At 44.7% G+C, this 22189-nt stretch overlaps 1 protein-coding gene across 1 annotated transcript in view; it reads left to right on the top strand.

Moving 5' to 3' along the window:
• Window positions 1-22189, top strand: part of DPP6 (dipeptidyl peptidase like 6) — a 398654-nt gene that overhangs the window by 217101 nt on the left and 159364 nt on the right. Inside the window, exons 7-8 of the mRNA XM_030885622.2 lie at window positions 12073-12227; window positions 15691-15788. Coding sequence (XP_030741482.1) covers window positions 12073-12227; window positions 15691-15788 — 253 coding nt within the window. The remainder of the gene's footprint in view (window positions 1-12072; window positions 12228-15690; window positions 15789-22189) is intronic.

Below are 22189 nucleotides of genomic sequence, written 5' to 3'. Positions count from 1 at the left end.
GAGGAGCGGGTCTCTCAACAGCACCAGAGAATGGGGCGGGTGGCAATAGTTAGCAATGAAAGGGTCAACACAGGTCCGTTCATAGAGCTCAGGCCCCCACGACCCATGCCAGAGACTAGAGGTCATGCTGTTGTCTCCCACTACCCTTGAAAGATGTGCACACACCCTCTCCCACCTTCAGCCTTTTATAAACTCGGCTTAGAAAGACTACCACAATTCTTCACATGAGTCTGAAGTTCAGCCAGACTGCTGATTCAAAAATAGACATAAAACACAGTATTGTCTAATCTGTGGCACAGTCAGGAATATGAATAGGAAGATGAAACATTTTTTCTTGTTCAAAGCTCTTTGTAAGCTTAGAATCAGATTCTAATCACTCTGTCTCTAGCCAAACCATGTTTTCTTATCTGCCTTATAAGAATGTTTACTTACTCAGTGGGTAAATGGGTAGGTGAATGAATGAACTAATGAAAAAATTAATGAGTGGGGGGAAAAAAAAAACAGGGACCATCTCGGAAGCAATATTACCTGTTTGAGTGTGGGGCAGGTTCCAAGGCCATAGATTCTGGAAGTTTCCTCAAGGGCCCACAATAAAGAGGAAGAGGAAGAAGTACCAGATAACCTGAAGGAAGAGAGTCACATGGGAACAGGAACCCCACTGGTGCAGATCCCCTCTTTCCTCGCCACCTTCGTATTCACAAATTCTTAACCTGAAGTTGGTAGCCCAACATTTAATAGTTTACAACAGGCACTAAAATTGAACTCTGCTCTTGGCATCAGCAAAGCAGGGCAGCTCCAAGACTGGAGCTGCGTCTTCTGAGTGTGTTGGAAATTATGCTGGCTGCCAGCCAAGGCCTCGCCTGTGTTGCCTAGGCATCTGCATGTGGCCCTTCTCTTGAACCGAGCTTCCTCACAAAATCGGGGGAGAGCTCCGGGTTGAAAAATCTCAGGCCGGAAAGAGTCAAAGAGAATCCTAACAGCTTTTATAGCTTAGCATCCGAGCTACACAGCTTCACTTGGTGCCATCTTTCATAATGCTGTGGTTGTGAGGTACCGTCCACTGTGACGACAGTAACATGACGTACAACAGAACTAAGCGTGACCCAGTCCTCCCCCGTCCTTACAAGTGCTCTGATGTGTGAGCCCATGTGGCCATCACTGTGTCCATCCACTTTATCCAGGGTCTTCCTCTTTTCCGCTGACCAGGAATGATGTCCTTCTCCAGGGACTAGTCTTTCTGAATACGTGTCCAAAGTATGCCATCCTTGCCTCTGTGGCACCTTCTGGCTGTACTTCTTCCCAAACAAATTGGCTTGTTCGTTTGTCAGTCCATGGTACTTTCAGTATTTTTCACCCGCCTCATACTTCAAATGCATGACATTTTCTTCCATTTTCCTGCATCAATGTCCAACTTCCACGTGGAGTGAGGCAATGGAAAACACTTGGACTCGTACCGGGAACACTTCAGTCCTCAAAGTAAACATCACTGCTTTCCAATACTCTAAAGAGGTTGAGAGCAGCAGATTTACATAATGCAACTTGTTTTTTGATCACTTGACTGCTGCTTTCGTGAGCATTGCTTATGGATACAAGCAAGGCAAGATCCTGGACATTTTCAAACTTGTTTCCACTGATCATGTTGCCTATTGACCCAGTTGTGAGGGTTTTGGTCTTCTTACATTGCGTTTCAGTCGATATTGAAGGCTGCAATCCTTGATCTTCATCAGGAAGTGCTTCAAGCCCTCCTCACTTTCAGCAAGCAGAGTTGTGTTAGCTGCATATCTCAAGTTGTGAATAGCCTTCCTCCAGTCCTGCTGCTGCATTCTTCTTCGTATAATCCAGCTTCTCTGATTACTGGCTCAGCATACAGATTGAATAAGTATGGTAAGAGGCTACACCCCTAATGTAAACCTTTCCTGATTTTAAACCATGCACTGTTCCCCTGTTCTGTTCCCATAACTGCCACTTGATCCATGTATAAATTCAAAATGAGCACAGTGAAGTGTTCTAGAATCCTCCTTATTCTCAAGGTTATCCATAGTTTTAATCCACAAAGTTGAATGCCTTGGCATAGTCAGTAAAATACAAGTAAACATCTTTCCACCAGGATCCATCTGATATCAACAATGATCATCCTTTTTGCACATCCTTTTCTGAATCTAGCATGAATTTCTAGCAGCTTCCTATAGTGCTGTAGCCACTTGTGGGTGACCTTCAAACATTTTTACTTACATGTGATATTGTTCGATAATTTTCAAATTCTCTTGGGTCACCTTTCTTCCGAGTAGGCACCATTGTGGGTCTCTTCCAGTCAATAGCTGTCTTCCAAAAATCTTGGCATAGACAATTGAGTGCTTCATCAGCTTGGTAAAATATTGCTATCAGTAATCCTCTAGTTCCAAGACCCTTGATTTTGGCTAATTCCTTGAGTGCAGCTTGAACTTCATCCTTCAGTACCATTGGTTCTTGATCATATGCTACCTCTGGAAATGGGAGAATATCAACTAGCTCTTCTTGCTACACTGACACTGTAACTCGTTTTCTTTCCATCTTCTTTCGGTGCTTCCTGCATTGTTCAGTATTTTTCACATAGAATCTTTCCACATGGCAACTCAAGGTTTGCATGTGTTCTTGACTTCTTTCAGTTTAATATAAGCAGTGTCTTCTTCCCTTTTGATTTCCTAACTCTAGGTCTTTACACATTTCATTATAATATTTTAGTTTGTCTTCTTGAGCTGCACTTTAAAACTTTCTGTTCACCTCTTTGACCTCACCATCTCTTCCATCTGCCTTAGCTCCTCTATGATTAAGAGCAAGCTTCAGAGCCTCTTCTGACACCTACTGTGATCTTTTCTTTCTTGTCTGTGTAACACAGGCTACTGCAGAGGACTTCACAAGTTTAAGGGCTGGGAAATGGACATCACCTCTGATGGAGGATGCTGCATTCTAGAAGAGTGTCAAATTTATCAAATTCAATATCTCACACTTAGAAGTTCTTGATCTTGTTCATTTGTTTTTAAAATGAGTTTCAGTTCAGCCATCTTTTACTCCACAGCAATCTCCTGTGTATAGCTGTCCACAGTAGAACTGTCCACGGTAGAAGTGTCCAGAGTAGAACTGTCCACGGTAGAACTGTCTCCACAGAATTTCCAAAAAGCCTAGCCTGTATTCCAAGGCACCTTTGGGTGGATTCAAACTTCTAACCTTTCAGTTAACAGCCACGCACTTAACCAGTTGCACTACCCATGGATTCCACAGTCATTTATAAAAGTTTTACATTTATATTAAGGTGTACAAGACTGGTCAGATGAGTGTGAGTGACCCAGAATAATACAGAAGTGGTGTTTATGGGATCATCTTTGGAAGATGCTTCAGGTGTGCACTCTGAGGCACTCAATGAGTTAGTCCCCATTGGTTATTAAATACAGACTGAGCCTGGGGTTGTAGGTCATAGATGTACTGTCTGTAGAGCCTCTGAGTCCATGGACTTAAAGAACAGACAAAATAAAAACTCACTTGCTTGAGCTCATTAAACCTGGGAATTTAGAATTCATGGATACAGAAGTCCTCGTGGGATCCCATTGCTTTAAGCAATGGTCTAGCCATCTCTTCAGCAATTATCAATTCAGAAACATTCTATTTTCTGATTTTCGGTGGAGTCTGTTGCTTTAAACATTGTCTCTATGAAAATATGAGCTGTTCCTTGAGTATTAAGTTCCTTTTAGGAAATTCAGGAAGTTTGTGTGTGGCTGGCCTACCCCTAAGGGCAAAATGGGCCATCGAACGCTGGGAGAACAGCTAAAATGCGAGCATGGAGAGCAATTGATTGAAAACCCTGAAGGAGACTTTTTTTTGCCTAGGGGAGCCTTGCATCCCTGGCTGTCTGCAATCTCTGGCCATTTCAAAATAGGCTTGTCTCTGAGGGGAAGGGAGAGATGAAGTAACTGTCTTTTCACCCTCTGCCTTCGAGCTGTACACAGGCAATAGAAGTGTGTGTTCATGATGCGTTTCAAGGGGTGAATTTAGCTGTGGATATCGTGGTTTCCAGAAGAGGCCTGAATTCTCCTCATGAAGATAAATCTCTGCCTACCACCCTCCTTTCACCATGTCTGAAAAAATGAGGCGTCCTTAGAAGAACTGCTAGAGGACACAGTAGCAAGCTCCATCCCTCCGTCGTTGCCATGGAGGCAATTCTGACTCAGCTGAATTGCTCCTTCTCATGGGTGCGCCTCCCCGTCTCCTGTATCTGCCTGGGGACTTCCTGTTAGCTGGACTTTAACTAGACAGTCAGCTCTGGGAGTCCAGGAAGCCACTTGGTACAATTGCTACGTTGTACCAAGCACTTTAATCCCTGAACTTCACTCTGGTCCCTTTTATATCTCCACCTCTCTCCCATTTCCAGTACACAAGGACTTACCATCAAAACCTGGGTTCTCAATTTTCTGTCATTTCCATTAGTTCAGCATCAGCTGTTTATTAGGATTTAAAGCCCTCGTGGTGCCAACAGATAAGTTTTGGATGGATAAGAATATCCAAACCTACCAGCCACTCCTCGAGAGAAAGAAGAGGCTGTCTGCTCCTATGAAAATTTACAGCCTTGGAAACTGTATCCAGGGTCACTATGAGGCTGAAAATTAGCTATAGGACAGTAGATTTTCCCTTTCGTTTGGAAATCAAAGTCTCTTGCCCAAATCTCATGAGTTCAAAGGGGAAAGTGTCTTTGTCTAGTTCCATTGCTTGGCAGACTCCAAACCCACCGCTCTTTGTTCCCCTATTGAATAAGGTTGACTCTACAACTCAATTGAGTATTAAGGACCTTAAGAACTTCTCGACATACCATGGGTCTCCCAGCCCCAGTTCTTTCCCACTCATATGCGTGCTTGCATTATCAGTTGCTGTGAAGTAGGTCTCAACGCATGGCGACCTCATGCACAATGGAACAAAATGCTATCAAGTCTTATGCAATCCCGTGATTGGAACTGAAATATTGTGATCCATAGGATTTTCATGGCCTGATTTTCAGAATTCAGCTGTCAGTTCTTTCTTACCAGTTATACTAAGTCTGGATGCTTCCTTGAAACATATTCAGCGTCATAGACACCTATACATCTCCCCTGACAGATAGGCGTTGATTATGCATGAGGTGCATTGACTGGGAATGCAACCAAGGTCACATGCATGGAAATCAAGAATTATACCACTGAGCCCCTATTGCCCCCACATTGACTTCTATCATCATTTCGATACAATCAAAGGAACCAGTGACCAATGTTATTACCGTATATATTCGTGTATATGCTGAGTTTTTTAGCACATTTGTAATGCAGTTTTTGTGATAAAATTAGGCGCCTCAGCTGATACACTGGTCGGCTTATACTCGAGTCTATAAGATAGCCAGAGAATCAGTAAAGTCCCCCCTGCAACATTGCACCTGTTGTCTTAAAAACCCTACCTCGTTCTGGGTTTAGGGGGTGCGTTTCCACTTTAATAGAATCACCTAATAGAATCAGGAAATGTACTGATACCTGAACTCCATCCCCAGAGATTATGATTTCTTTTATCTAAGGTGAGGCCTGGAAAGGAAAAGAAATGCTAACGCTCCCCAGGTGACCTTTATGATCCATCATCATTAAGAATCCCTGGATTAAAAAAAAAAAAAAAAAAGAATCCCTGGATTAAATCATGCAAGACTACTCTATAAACACAAATGTGGGCATCCTGAGGAATTACTGACTTAGAATAGTGTATCAGAATGATTTCATGCACCTTGAATGGCGGTCCTCTATTATACCAGAAACTAGCACAGATTTAAAACAAAATGCAAGCGTATGATCGATCCATATCTCCCCAAATTCTGATTCATTAGGTCCAAGTAGACACTCAGGCCTTGAACAAATGAAATACAACACATTAATTATGATGCTCGCTAAGGCAAAGGACCACTAACCACCAAAGGGACAGACCGTTGAAGAGACGAGACCCAATCTGGGTGGATTTGGCTTCAAACCAGTTCCTTCCTGTTTGATGCTCTGTTGTGAAGTTACATCACCAATCCCAGTATAATGACCTGGAATCTATATGTTACCTGTATACCTTTGCTAGGAGTTATGAGATAGGTTCTCATGAGTAGTACAGAATATCAAAGAAATATAAGAAATCTCTCTAAAGGTTCAGGGCTGGCACCTGCATGGTCAGTGGAGTTCATACTGCAGTCATCAGGTAAAGAGGTGGAGAAAGGTGGATTTGTGCTTTCCCTCATAGGCAGGCCCCGAAAAGTGTGTTCCTCCCCTTCACACGAAGCCCATCAAGCGGGACTTGATCACATGCAGCTGATGGTGCCCTTCACGATGGGGTGGACTCTGCTTTTCACCCTGGAGGGCCCTGGGCCCAGCTAAGTAAGATTCCTTGCTGCCTTTACTAAAACAAGAAGGAAATATGACTATTGGGAGACAATTAGGGGACACTGCCATCGTACCTCTCCTCCTCAGAGCCTTCTCTAACGCTCTCAAAAAGGAAGAGATGTGTCTCTATATCTCATCTCCACAGTCCCTCTCGGTGCCCTCTGTGGTAGCTCATATCAAGGTGGTAAATGGTAGCTCACATTTTGTTTTTTATACTAAAAACTTTTAGACTCTGTCTGTACCATGTTATAAGGTCTTAAAAATATTCAGTGGCCGGCCTTCGTTTAATAAAGTTAATGTGTCGGAGGCTCCACTTTCTCAATTGTAAAATAGGACTGATAAGAGGTTGTCATGAGTATTACTACCAGAGATACAGGAAATATTTTAAACTGTTACGTGCTGTAGAAAAAAAAAGAGGTGATATAAGTGTGCCATGCCACATATTTGCATTATGACTATGCTGTCCAATCCCCCCAGGAGCCCTGGCAGTAAAGTGGTTACACATTGGGCTTTAATCCGCAAGGTCAGTAGTTCAAAACCACCAGCAACTCCTCAGGAGCATTACATCTCAGAAACTTATGGGGACAGTTCTGCCCTGTCCTAGAGGGTTACTATGAATTGGCATCGACTGAAAGGCAGTGAAATGTTTTTCTTTGTTTGTTTGTTTGTTTGCTTGCTTTTAATCCAATCCCCTGGTGGACCACAAGCACTTTATGTTTACATAGTCCTTTGCCAGTCATTTGGTGGAAAGACCGTGGCTAGAAGGGGCATAGCAAGTACTGCACTGACTGCACCCACACACAGGATTCTGACATGCACCCCTGAGAACCAAACTAAGGGACACGAGATAACCATTATGGAAACACACTGATGGCCCTTTCTTGTTCCACATCTGCAAAACATTCCAGAAACTGTGAACACTTTTTACCTTGGCCTTTAGCACCTGAGCTCACCAGGATTTTGTTCTGCTTCATATGTCTGTAACTCTGCTTGGCATGAATAAGTACAATTTCGAATATGTCTTTGAAAGATGATAAAAACAGTGTTGTAAGATTAGGTGACAAGAAACCAGGAAAACCGGCTTCAATCCTACTGTGAGCTTCAGCCACCTGGATGAGAAAGTCCGCCTTTTCTTACAGAGTCAGTAGTTGACTAGCGTGTGTCCCAAATGGATCTTTCCTTTGGGATTCGAAAAGTGTCCTCCAATAGGGCAGGGAAGATCCGTCCTTCCGTTTCCAGGAGTTAATTATCCTTGCTTAGATAGGCAAGTTTCTCACTTTACTCTAAGGCAGAAGTTCATGAATTAATGTAGTAGGTAAAGTGGGGCTTTTGTTCTCTACAGAACTCGGTTTCCAAACACCATTTGGCACATGGTATTTAAGCAAACTGCTCATTAAACTGGAGATCCTGAAGAAAATGTTTGCAGAATAGGGATGTTCATAATTAATGCTGAAATGTCAAGATTGCATCTGCCTGGTCCTTTTCCGCCCTAAGTTTCTTATACTTAATGATCTCTTTAATGAGCAGCTAACAGACAGAAAGATAAATCACTAAGGAACAGTGTGTTGAAGAACATTCTGGGAAAAATAAAGCAAAGCTACTCCAGTTTGTTCATCTTTTGACATAGCAGAATGCCTTTTCCTTGTCCATCGCCATGTGGAGGGATGGAATGAATGGGAAACTCGGGCTTGCCAAAAGAGCACTGGTGGCACAGTGGTGAAGCACCCTGCTGCTCACCAAAGTTCAAACCCGCCAGCCGCTCCATGGCAGAAAGATGTAGCAGCTTCCTGATGTAACGATGACAGCGTTGGAAGCCCTGTGGGCCAATTCTACTCTGTCCTATAGGGTGGACATGAATCTGAATCAGCTTGATGGTAATGGTTGGGGTTTGGTGAAAGTTTGCCAACACACATGGCAGACTCTGTCATCCCTGTCATGTGTGGTCTCTCAGCCCACTTCTGACCATTACATTCAACCATTTGAAGTGGTTCCCTTTCATTGTGTCCAAATTCTCCAAATAGTGAATTGCGCTCACTGGAAATACATGATTCACAGACTCGCACCAGGCCTAGCCTCAGCTAACACCCATCTTTCCATAGATTGTCACCCTCCCCAGCCTGCAGGGCCAGTGACTCCGCAGAATCACTGGCAAATGGTTTTTCAAATGGTGCCTATTTCCTAGAACAGACCAGCTGCCAGAGTCTCCATGACTCACCGCTCTGGACGCACACGCCAGACGAATCAGGCAATTCTGTGGAAAGCCGTTTCTGAGTCCCCTCATTCCAAGACTTGCCCCTGAAAGTCACTTTCTGGCTACACTGGAGAAAACAACCCCTGGCGCTTTGGGCTCTGGCGCCTTTTCGTCCCCCCTGTGTGTACCGCGCAGACCTTGGGGTCGGCTCTGGGAAGCATCCGAGTCATTTCCGAGGACCCTGCAACATCACAGGTCCTGATGGGAGGGCTGGCTCAAAAGGGCAGTTCTTCTGCCCTGCGTTGAACACACAGGACAGCTGGAGCTCAGGGACCAGAACGACTCCTCCAGAACTGCTGAAAGATGACGCCGGGACGCCAGGGCTCAGCCACTCGTGTTTCTCTGAGAGCTGGTTCCCAAGTGCTGGGACGTGTCTGGGTGAAGGACAGATGAAGACATCTCTGCCTTGGTGGCCATGAGACTTTGCTGTCCAGGGATAGAGCCACAGGTCACCCCACTGCATTCTGTAAGGAGTTTCACTGGCTGGTGCAAAGAGGCACGCATTCAACGATGACGGAAAGGATGGCAGTTTACACCTACCTAGAGGCGCGTGAAGACACAGGCCTTTTGAACTGTTTCCAGACGGTCACACCTTGGAAAACTTGACCTTGCTCCCGGGAGATCACCATGCATCCAGCCGACTCCATGACAAGTCATGGGAACAAGCAAGTCACTTCACCAGCTGATCTCAGCAGAGAAGGGGAGGCTCTCTGTTCCCGTAAAGATTTACAGTCTGGGAAACTGCATACAGGTCACTATGAACCACAATCAACTCAGTGCCTGTGGGTTTGGACTTTATTGCTCTTCCAGCTCAAAACACCTGAGGGTTTCTCCCACGAGTAAAGGGAGGTCCGTAAAGCTAGCAATCGCTGGTTGAGGGGCAGCAAGAACCCCAGACTTGCACCGTGCACCTCCATAAGGAACCATTGACAGGGTGGGCTAGTTTCCTTGCTGTGACCCAGTTCCAATTCTCTGATCCTGGTTGTGGAATGCATCTATAGCTGGCTATACCAGCACCAGCACTGACATGACCCTTGGACCCTTACCGTGGGATGAACCTTTAATTCCCAGCCATCCAAACTAAGGTTCATCTTGGAAGCATACTAGCCTAGCTGGCAGCTCAGGGTCCTGCCTTCTACCATGGCAGCACTGCCCCTGCCAACCAGAGGAGCTCCACCTTCCATACCTTCCTGTCTGGATTCCTTCTCTTCCTGGGGCCTTTTGCTCCTGTTGGTGGCTGCCCCTTGGTACACAGCATTCTCCTGGAGTCCCTGGGTGCTGAAAATAATTTTATGGTTGGGGAGGTCACCACCACATGAGGAACTGTATGAAAGGGTCATAGCAATAGGAAGGTTGAGAACCACTGATCTAGAGACACCTCAAAAAGAAAGTGAGAGAAAGAGGAAGGAAAGATAGATGATAGATGATGATGATTATAGATAGGTAGGCAGGTAGGTAGGTAGGTAGGTAGGTAGGTAGGTAGGTAGGTAGGTAGGTAGATAGATAGATAGATAGATAGATAGATAGATAGATAGATAGATAGATAGATAGATAAGAAAAGATGATTTTCTGTTCTTTGGATGCTTTTTTTATCACTATAAGTACCTGGGATGTGTTTAGGTCGACACAGAATAATTACTCATTACATATAACTAATTACTAGTTTTACTAGGAGTAAAAAATTTAAATATATCTTCTGTCATCAATTTCAATCCTACAGACTATAGAATAACTGCCCTATGCGATTTTTCAAGAATTTAAAACTTTAAAAAAATTATTTGTATTGTAAATTGGGTGAGGCTTTATATTTATATTTCAGGCTAAATATTTTATATTTATATATATATATATATATTTATATTTATATATCATTAACTTTATATTCTAAGCTGTATTTTTACAGAAGCAGACTGTGACACATTTCTCCTACAGAACAGCGGGTAGATTCTGACTGGCTACCAGAGCTCTTTTCTGGATAGGACTAGCATTATGTAATGACGTCAATCACTGTTTTTATAGGAATTCTATCTGGAATTAGTTAACACTATATATGGACTATATATATAGTCCTATATATTGCTTGACCTAAGAATTATTTAGCACTAAAATGGGTCTGCCAGTTCCCAATAGTCTTACTGCTTGTTATACTGGGGAACGGCTTTCTCTCAACCTGTTAAAAAACAGCACAATTATTCTTTCTGGAATAGATATACTGTCCTACAAAACTCATTGATAGCTGCAGCTCCAATTAGCTAAGATCCATGTAGAATGGAAATGCAAGATAATGAATTTGTTTGTTTGTTTATTTTCTGGTTGAGAACTCAAAGAATTGTTCCCACCTCTGCCTGTGCTGAAGAAAATTGCATCCTTTTGATGAGGTTTGTGCTAGATTTTAGCACATGTGTTAGTCTGTGTAGACTAGAGAAACTAATCCAGAGGCAGTCAAATATGTGTATAAGAAAGAGCTTGATATACAAGAGCAATTGAATGTTGAGAAAACATCCTAGCCCTGTCCAGATCAAGTCCGTAAGTCCAGTATTAGCCCATATGTCCGATACCAATCTAAAAAGTCCTCTTCAGACTCACGACACACATATGCAATGATGCTGAATGCAGGAAGACCACAGGCCAGTATGTGGGAAGTCTTGTAGATCCAGTGGCATAAGAATCTCAGTGCTGGCAGAGGTCTCCACGTGGCTTCTCCAACTCCAGAGGTCTGGCTCCATCAGCCTCTCTCCATGTGTCTTCTCCACAGGGATATCTCTCATCGAGTGAGCATGTGTCCCACCTCCAGCGAGCTATTTATCACCTTAGGGCTTCTAAATGAGGTCATCAAGCTACTACCTGATTGACAGGCTCGACTCCACCCCTTCCTGCTGAATCCTCAATTTGACCCCAAATTATATAACAACCACAGCACACATCCTCCTTCTACGCAGTTGTGGGTGAGGGTGCTTTGTGGACAGTCTGTGTGTCTCTAGACATCGCCCACAGGGTGGGAAGAAACTTCTAACACAAGGTTCTCTTCTTCCTTGATTCTGCTTTATGCTCCGTGCTTCAGTGCGAAGCTCTCTCCTCTAGTTCGGCTTTTCCAGTCAGACGACAGCAGCCATCCACAGACACACAGTAGGAGTTCACCTCCAAGAGTCTCCTGCTGCTGAAATGGGCACAGAGTTCTCCCCAGTCGGGTACTCCTTGTTCAGCAGGGTTTGCTTCATTGGGTTTTACTGTGCTGGGATTTGCTCACCCTCCTCTGGTGTCTCTTGAGCCCCATGCAACAAAGCCATGGGAGAGGGAGCCGTGAGGACTTCTCACAGGCGAAAGAAGGGGCATGTCCCCGTGGCACGCTCTCGCCTGCACAACACCAGTTTTCACCCCATTTGTCTCCTATTCACGTGTCTCTGCTTTGTTTACTCTTAGAGGAGATCTTGAAGACGCACATCGCACACTGGTGGTCTCCCGACGGCACGAGGCTGGCCTACGCCACCATCAACGACACCCGGGTCCCCCTCATGGAGCTCTCTACCTACACGGGCTCGGTCTACCCCACGGTGAAGCCCTACCATTATCCCAAGGTAGGAGAGAGAAATTGCCCTTCTCTTTTCCAGAAAAAATGTCCCTGCATTATTCTTCATGCTCCCCCCTTCCCCAGCTCACTCAGACGTGAGAACCAGGAATGTTTGTGAGCACCCCAGAATACACAGGGAAGATGAAATACATCTCATTACATTGCATTCAATTTCCATCTTTGCTTTGTTGAATCTGTTGGTTGATTTCTTTGTTTTAAAGTGAACTATGGTTCCTCGTTTGTCTACGCATAATTGGAACCAATATAAAGACGTTGCCGGAACTTGGGATTTTTATGGTGACAAAAACTCAGACGTCCCCATTCTTGTTTTAGAAGTTGGTTTCTGGTTCCCTGGGTGTGGGCTTGGCTGTTTCACTCTAAGTAGTGCTCTGACCCATTAGTTTTCTAATGTTCCCCCCTAGACAAAATGGTTGGCTCAGAGCCAGTGGAAAAGCTCTTTCAGGGGAGGATGGGGGAAGAGGAACGAAGAGAAGTAAGGGGTGATGCAGGGAAGAGGGGAAACAGCCAAGCTACTTGGCTACCTTAGCACAGAATCTCCTAAACCCTCTCCAGCCTACATTGTTCTCCCACTCTGTCTAGTACTTTCTCTCGTGATCCTGATTAGAGGCAGCACCAGTTGGGGCTGGGCACCATCTAGTTCCTCTGGTCTCAGGCTGGTGGGCAGTGTGGTTCGGGTCATCCATTTGTCCATTGGATTCAATGATCCGTGAAGTTTACATTTGTCCCACTCTTCTTTGCCCCAGATAGGAAGAGACTTGGAGTGTTGTCTTAGATGATGACCTTGTGAGCTTTAAAGACCCAAGTCAACCCTCCCCAAAGTAGGATGCGGAGCGTTTTCTTTCTACGGAGTGTGTTAACCGAGATGTCCCCTGAGACCGTGGTCCTAGTCTCTTAAGTCCCAGTGACTCCCTCCCTGGAGGGGCTTTCATAACTCTTCCTCCTGTATGTTCCCTATGCTCTGCTGCACACCTGGATATGTGAGGGAGCTCCCAAAATATGTGGGGGGAAATGAAATTTTTCCATGAACTTTTTGAAGCCCCCTTGTATTTGCAGCACCTCCGAATGTGAATATAGAAATATCACATCATCCACCAAACCTATCTATCCTTGTGGGCCTGCTCTCATAAACCATGTGCAGCTGTTCAAACACTACTTTACAAGTGGATACATAGGTAAATATGTAGTTTGTGAATACTACGGCTATTACAGGACTGTGTATGTAATAGTATTATTCCGCATCACCTTGTCTTCCTTTGCCTTGGTCATGTCGGATCCCTTATTATTCATTGCTTTTCACTTCACCTAAGTTAATACCTGTCTACGATCTAGTTAGTGATTGTTCTTGCACCCTTTCTCATCCTTGTTAACTATCAAAGATAGTTTGATCGTTTGTGTACAAGCCTTTTTCTTGTGGTGGTTTTTATTAATTGTGATATCATATAGTATTTGCCCTTTTGTAACTGATTTCTTTCATGGCGCATAATGTCCATGTTGTGAGATGTTTCTAGGATTCATCATAATTCTTGCAGGACGGCCAAGGGTGGATTGGGAGCGCCTTGGCTGCTCTCTGTTGTTGGTCTAGTTATGTAGGGACAGTGGCCCTTGCTGAGTGAAAGGGGTGGCAGATGTATCAAGAGTGCCTAGCTATAAAAACAAAAGAGTGCCTAGCTATAAAAACAAAAGAGTGCCTAGCTAATGGGGACATGGCCACTGCGTCTTGAAGAATGAGAGTGTTGAGTGACAGGCAGGTGCAAGGAAAGAGGGAGGGAAGGAATGGTGAACAGGTGCATATAAGTCACATTGTCTCCACCTCTCTCTAGGTGGGGGCAATAGGAGGTAGCACAGGTGGGTCATCAAGCAGGAGAGACAGAATGAATAGACTGCACTAGCCCTAAGCAGTTTTCTGTCCCTTGCAGGGTCATTCTGTGTAGGGAGGGGGTGACAAGAGGGCAGGCAACAGTTGGGACTGGGTAGGGGGAAAGGAGGGACCTTGGTTTCCATGGTCAGGACTGCAGGAATGGTGGCGGGGTGTTGTGGTCCTCAGGAGCAGGAGGGTGAATGAGGGGAACATACTCCTCTGGCCACCAGGCTAAGCTGTCTGGGCTTTTCCTGTGGGCTATAGTCAGCAATGGAGACTTTATCTCATTTGTGGTATCCTTTGGGGAATTCCATCAACTTGCCTCTGTGCCTCTCACCCAGAAGTGCTCAACATGGCCACACTGGGCTGCCCCTTCCACCCCATCTCTTGTTCACTGGTTTGTCAGTCTTTTCTAACCAGTGTTGGAGCTAGTTCTTTATCCTTTTTGGATGCTCGAAGTTCCAGGTTGAGCCCCTCTATTGTACTTACTTTATTCCTGGGCTCTTTGTTGTCATGGGGTGGCTTTGTGTATCTAAGCTGCCAGTTTGTCCAGAAGTTCTCTCCTGCCGATTGATTGGACCTGTTCTGCAGATGTGGGCAGTTCCTGCGTTTAGTGGGAAACAGAATACGGTCGATTGGAATGCTGTGAAACGATTCTCCCGCTCTCTAATGCCGTTCCACCAGTGTCTGTCTCACCCTCACCCAATCCCCCCATGGCGATTGTTTCCAGAACAGGTCCCTTTTGTGCTAGTGTCCCTCAATATATCAGTGATGAACCTGGCATCCCCAAGATGGGACCCCCTTGGTGGTATGGTGGACTCTGGGACAGGTGCTCTAAAGTAGGGATCATTTGGCATTGGGGGAGGGAGGGGGGACATGTTTAAATAGAAAGGCAGCATATGCCGGCCAGAATCCTGAAGCTCCTCAGCTCAGACATAATGACTCCCCAGTTAGAGCTGTAGGCTGGTGAGATCAACGGACGTCTGTCCTGCTGTGGAAACGACTTTCTTTTGAAACCTGACCGTATCCTTTTGCCGAGGAAATGCTACCTCTCACCCTACCCACTGAGCTAGTACTCCTCAGGGAAAAGGAGCTTGAGATAGAAGCAAAGAAACGCGCAGGGGGGAACATCCCAATGGTTCCTTCAATTAAGAAGAATTTAATTGTTCCCTACCTTTGAGCCAGGACCTCCATTTTTCATGGGCGTCACAAATGATTCACCCTTCCATCCTCTGGCTCACTTCTGGCAGCGTGGCTAGTTTTTCCTTCTACTCTGGGTCTAGTCCCCAGCCCTCACCTCCATCTCCCCCCATGGTTGTCAGTCAAATGGAACCGGCCTGGTTAGCATTCTTGAGAGTTGAATAGGATTGGAAGGAAGTGGGAAACCTCAGGAGCAAAAGGAGTTGGTCCAGGTATCTCTTGGTCCCTTCTGAAACTCTGAATAGTAATTATATTTTCTCTGCATACATTTTGCCCCTTCAAGGCAGCTGGAATTCATGTGTGTGCCTTTGCTGGGGAAACGTCTTATGAAGCTAAAAGCACTGGTGAGGTTTAGGTGCTCATGTCTCTGTTTCCTTTTGCTCCTCCTCAGGCTGGATGTGAAAACCCCAGTATTTCCTTACATGTGATTGGTTTAAATGGACCTACCCATGACCTGGAAATGATGCCACCAGATGATCCAAGAATGAGGTTTGTGTCCTTTCCTCTATTATGTTAAAATAATATACATGATAATATTTATATTCATTTGCATGGTCTTTGCAGTCTCATGTTTGTTTTGCTGACAATTTAAACATCCAGTAAAAGGTTACATTAAAAAACTTTATGATCCAGCCTCTAGGAAAATAGCACCAAGCAACTATTGCTCATTCTTACCTTCATCAGAGCGAGATGGTCTTCCCCAGAAGGCTGGGTTCCCCTGGAAAGAGACTATGTCTCATTCAGTTTTGTGTATCCAGTAGTGACAATACTGCCTTGTACATGGATGCTTGGGAACATCCATTGGAGGAATAAATGTGGCTTTCTGAGGCAATTCATATAACAAGATTCTCTATAACTGGTACCCTGTCCTCAGAGCCATGCCAGCTATAGAAATCTTGCGATGGATCCTGTTGTTATAAGGCAAAGCCCTCTAGTGGTAAGGTAACAATGTATGTAGTTAGTAGAACATACCTATTGTCAAAGGTAGTTAACCCCCAAAGTGCAGTTCTAATGTACCTTATAATTGACAAGTGTGTTAGTCTGGGTAGTCTAGAGAAACAAATTCACAGAAACTCATATATATATATATATGAGAGAGTTTTATATAAAGGGTAATTGTACATTAAGAAAGCATCCCAACGCAGTGCGGTCCAAACCCTTAAGTCCAACATTAGCCCCTATGTCCGACACCGATCTATAAATTCCTCCTCAATTTCACAAAACACATGCAATGATGCCGATTTCAGGAGGAAAGCTGAATCAGTGAGCATGTAAGCATCTCAGCACTGGCAGGGGTCTCCACAAGGCTGCTCCAGCACCCAGGGGTGCATCAGGGTAGGTCCATGTGGCTTCTCCTCAGGGATGTCTCACAGGAAGTAAGCCTTGCCAACTGAAGCAGAGAACTGACTAACGCAGCTGCACCCTAGTCTGACCATCAGAGAGCAAGAAACCTGAGAACTAGAAAGGCGGGGCTCACCAAGCTTATCTCTCCGCCCTTCAATTAATCTCATATGTGTGTATCGGCCAGGTTGGCACAATAAATCTTAACTATCTCAACAAGATAGCAGTGAGATTATTCTACAAATAAAACTATTCAAACCAAGAATTATTTATTCTGAGGTTCAGCAAATACCCAATCCAAATGTGGGCATACCTCTAGCCTGGGTATTACAGAACTCTGCGTTGTTGTAGATGTCTGGCAGGGTCAGGAGGACAGAGCTATGACTCGGATCTTCTCAAGGTCCAATCCTTGGCTCTTTGGTAGCTTATTGATCTTTGTGAATGGTAGAGTCTTATCCTGCAGTGGAAACCCAACTGCCCACATCCAAAACATCTGTTCAGAAGCACTTTTTTGGATTCCTGCAGCCTCTGCAGAATTATATCATTTCTTGTAAAAAAAAAAAAAATCCTTCCTTCTTCAATGAAAATGAAGATAGCAGAAGGTCTTCAGGCAGACAGACAAAGCCCAAGGTCATACTTACAAAGGGTTTGCTGCTACCTCCTTTCTTACCCAGAATTGTTAGCATTAGTGTGTGTGGAGGGTCTCCTCTCATGTTTTGGGGCCCAAAGTCTCCCTTGAGGGTTAGTCAACCTGGTCCCAGGACATGACTCAGTTCAGCCTTGGGGAGCCAGCCCTCAGGGGCCATTGGCCTGGGTCGTTGAAGTTAATAGCTACTAAATTTGCTTGGAGAGAAGAAAAGTTAAGAGCACTGTTTTGGTGTCTCTCCCGAAGACCATTGGATTGTTTTCCTTTCAGACCCCAATCCTTGCCAAGCCTCCCGGAGCCTGGTCCAGCACAACTCCCCGAATTAATATGGAGAGTCACCTGGAAAATTGAAGCCATCTGTTGTAGTTAATTGAAAATCTCGTTTAGTCAATTTGGTGAGGCTGTTTCCGCAGGCTTGATTAGCTTCAAGGACAATGAAAAATTAGCTTCCATCAGGACTTGAGTGTGGATGCTGGACTTGAGTTTTTGCTTGCTCTGATTCCCTAAGCATAACGTGTATAAAGGCTTTGTGGATGCGGTATCAGTCTGAACTATATAAGTGCCACACTTCACGTACTCCTCCTCTGTCCCACGTCTTAGAATTTTAAAAAATGACATCATAGAATAAACCTAAAGAGCCAAACAGTTTGTATTTTTCAGCCACTACACTTGCCAAAACCCCCGCCATTGATTCCATTCTGACACGCAGTGCCCCTACTGGGCAGAGTAGAAGTGCCCGATGAGACTCCACAGCTGTGATATTGACACGCTCAGACGTCCACGTCTTCCACCCACAAGGTGGGTGCAGAGCACCGAGGCCCTGAAAGTTGAGTAGTAAACAAAACAGGTTCCTCCCCATATAGAACTTAGAGTGGAAATAGAGTTCAATCAGATAACTGCAAACAAGCAGATAACTGCCACGTGATACGTGCATGAAGGAGTGTAGAGTGGTTAGGAAGAGGCTAGCGTGGCTAAAGGATCAGCAAAATGCAACAGGCTTTCTCAGCCTCACCACTATTGACGTTTGAAAGCAGACAGTCCTTTGGTGTGGAGCCTCTGGGTGTGTCCTCAGATGCCGAACAGCATCCGTGGCCTTTAGCTAGATGTGAAAACTGCCCAGATGTGGAAACCAGAGCTGTTTCCAGTAATTGCTAACCGTGTGCGGACTGAGAACCACTGGGGTAGAATGAAGGCACTCCACTCAACAGACTCGGGTTTAAAACCCGAGTTTTAAACTGTGGTGAGCAGCCCGATGCTTACCCCACAGCACCACCAAGGATCCTTAGAATTAAGGAACCAGTGAGGTGTTAACAGCCCTCCCCAAAGCATGTAGATACAAGGTGCATGAAAACAGTTTACCAAGGAAGTGTACATTGTCCAGGTTGCAAGTCCCAAAGGGCTATAGATTGTCAATTTGGAGTTATCTGCCCCACCCAACAGAAATCTGAAAGACAAACCTACCCTAATAGAGTTGGAAATTGCCCAGTTAATACGTGGAGGCTTCAAACGTTCTTGGAAAAAATCCATTATCTTTTCATTCCACTTTCCTAGACAAAATTTGGGAAGCCTGCTGGTCAAGCGTCTAGCTAGCACTGACTGAAAGAGCACTCGGCCCCTTCCTTTGCTTCAATAAGAGTATTTTAGGTTGGGTTCTCCAGAGAAGCGAAACCAACGGTGCTCCTCTGTTCAGATAGAGAAAGAGATTCCTCTCCAGGACTGGCCCTCACGGTTGTAGAACCAGGTGAGTCCAGTCTGATTCAGGTCAGGCTTTCACTGACTGGTGAACACTGATGAACAGGAAGTAGGGTGATGAAGAAATTGATGGATGCAGACGTCAGAAGTTGGCTGAATGAATCCACCATCAGTAGTCTGCTGACGGCTCCTGGGATCAGCAGTGATGCAATAAGAGGCACAAGAACCAGAGGCAAGATCTAGCTTAGCAGAACACAAAGGGTCAAAGGGGATTCAACTCGGCTCCATCTCTCTGTCTTAAACAAAAAGGCGTATGACACCAGGCTTCGATGCAAGGAGTAGGTTGAGATCTGCCCCTATCCTCACCCAGGAGTGTCTAGTTGGCATCGTCCCCTAACCATCACAAGTTTCAGATTCGTTTTTTATGATTTCTAAAAGGCATCTCACACTCAGTGGGCACAATCTGCAAGAAATGTTGTTCTCTGTCCAAAATCTTCCTCTGCTCCAGTTGTTCCTCTTTCTCCCATGCGAGACCTTGCGCCCGTTATAACCAGAATCTGATTGTGCCTCATCGTCTCCCTCCTGATCTCCTTCGCTGACCCCCACTATATCCCTCTCTCGGAGACTGCAGCAGTCAGTTTTCGACTGCCTGGTTCCTTGGATTTCTCCCAGTCCCTAATCTGCAGTCCCTTTTCACACATCTACTCAAAGGAAAACAAACCCAAACCCACAGCCATCGAGTTCATTCTGACGCACAGGGACCCTACAGGACAGAGTAGAACTGCCCATTAGAGTTTCTGTGTCTGTGGATCTTTAAGGGAGCAGAGAGCCTCATCTTTCTTGTGTGGAACAGCTGGTAGATTTGAACCACTGACCTTCTGGTTAGCCCAATGCTTAACGCACTGTGCCACCAGTGCTACTCTTATGTCAGGTCATATTATACGGCCAAGGATTCTTGTGCTCTGAACTTTTTTGAGGTTTCCCAGTTCTCTTAGATCCCAAATAGAAGTTTTTACAATAGCCACCAACCCTCTAAATGATCGGCCACTGCCAGCCGGTGCCTCCTGCTCCACCACTCCTCACCCTCCCTTACTAGTCCTCAAATATGTTGGGCTCACCCCTTCTCAGGACTTTTGCACTGGCCATATGTTGCCAATAATGCTCTCTCCCACATACCCTCGGGGTTATTTCTTTACTTCCTGTTGTCTATAGAGATCCTGGGGATCCCCTAATAACTTTATATGAAATTGCAGCCCACGCCACTCCATCCAGCAAAATAATGCATTTAAACCCATGTTGTTGTTAAGTTCCTTCAAGTCCACTCTGACCCATTGCGACCCTGTGGACAGCGGAACGAAACACTGCCCAGTCCTGCGCCAGCCTCTCAACTGTTCTTGTGCCTGAGCCCATTGCTGGAGCCGCTGTGTCCATCCATCGCGTTGAGGGCCTCCCGGGTTTTTTGTGCTGCCCTTCCACTTTACTAAACATGATGTCCTTATCCACGGACTGGTCTATCCTGACATGTGCAAAATATGTAAGACAAGGTTTTGCCATCCTTGCCTCTAAGGAGCACTCTGCTCTGGCCTTACTTCTTCCTATACAGATGGGCTTGTCCTTTTAGCAGCCCAGGCTACTTCCAATATTCTTCTCCAACACCACAATTCCAAAGGACTGATTCTTCTACAGTGTTCCTTATTCAATGTCCAACCTCCACATGCATTGATGCAATGGAGAATGCATGGCTTATATCTGGCACACTTTAGTCTCAAAGTCCCTTCCTTGCTCTTCAATACGGTAAAGAGGTCTTGTACAGAATGCAATATATCTTTTGATCTCTTGGCTACTGCTTCCATGAGCATTCATTGTGGATCCAAGCAAGACAAAATCAATGACTTCAAACTTTTTTCCATTAATCATGATGTTACCTATTGGTCCAATTGTGAGGATTTTGGTCTTCCCTAATTTGAATTGTAATTCATTCTGAAGTCCTTGATCTTCATGAGCAAGTGCTTCAAGTCCTCCTCACTTCCAATAAACAAGGTTGTGTTATTTACCTATCACAGGTTATTAATAAGACTTCCTCCAATCCTCATGCCACATTCTTCTTCATATAATCCTGCTTCTCTGATGATGTGATCAGGAGACAGACTGAACAAGTATGGTGAGAGGATACAACCCTGATGAACATATTTCCTGATTTTAAACCATGCTTGTTCCATTCCCACAATGGCCTCTTAATCCAGGTACAAGTTCCAAATGAACACAATGAAGTGTTCTGATATTCCCATTCTTCTCAAGCTTGTCCACAGTTTATTATGGTCCACACAGTCGAATGTTTTTGCATAGTCAATGAAACACAAGTAAACATCTTTCTGGTAGTCTCTTCTTTACGCCAAGATCCACCTGACATCGGCAATGACACGGCTTGTTCTGTGTCCTCTTTTGAATCCAGCCTGAACTTCTGGCAATTCCCTATCAATGCAGTACTGCAACTGTTGTTGGGTGATCTGAAGCAAAAGTTTACTCGTGTGGAGATAGTCATGATATCTTTCTATAGGTTGAGCATTCTGTTGAGTCACCTTTCTTTGGAATGGGCACAGATATAGATCTCCTCCAGTCAATTGGCCAAGTAGCTGGCTTCCAAACTCCTGGCATAGATGATTGCGTGCTTCTTGGACCCACACCATAGATGACAGCTAACTCGAAAGGGATCAGGCCCTAAGTATAAGGAGTAACGCCACAAACTGTTACAAGTAAGCATATAAGTAGTACTTTGAGTTCTAGTTTTTGGTAATGGGTTCTTAGATATAACAAACAAGACAAGACTTTATCGAAATTAACAGGCATGGCTCTAAGAACTTAACCAACAAAATTAAAGCAGCAAACTACAGAATGAAAGAAAATATTTGGAACCCATATATCAAAAACTGATAAGGGAAAAAGTAGGCTTTGAGGCATAAATACAATTTGGTTACATTAGGCTATAGGACAAAGGATGCTCCAGAAGTAGTTTGTTTTAAATAGAATTAGAAAAGTACAGTTTGAGCCCTCCAATTCAGTGTGGGTAGATTGTGAGGCACCCTGAAGCACAGTCTTTGTATTGTATCTCAAATCCCTGACCCCCATGTCTTCATGCCTGTTGTTCCCTTTCTTTCTCCTAAACTGATCTAATTGCTCCCTGGTTTTTAAACTTGTTTCTCTCTCTCTCTCT

This window comes from Echinops telfairi, unplaced genomic scaffold (genome assembly GCF_000313985.2).
Source record: "Echinops telfairi isolate 266 unplaced genomic scaffold, ASM31398v2 ScPeMD7_31;HRSCAF=116, whole genome shotgun sequence".
NCBI classification, from domain to species: domain Eukaryota; kingdom Metazoa; phylum Chordata; class Mammalia; order Afrosoricida; family Tenrecidae; genus Echinops; species Echinops telfairi.
This window is presented reverse-complemented; position numbering and strand designations above follow the sequence as displayed.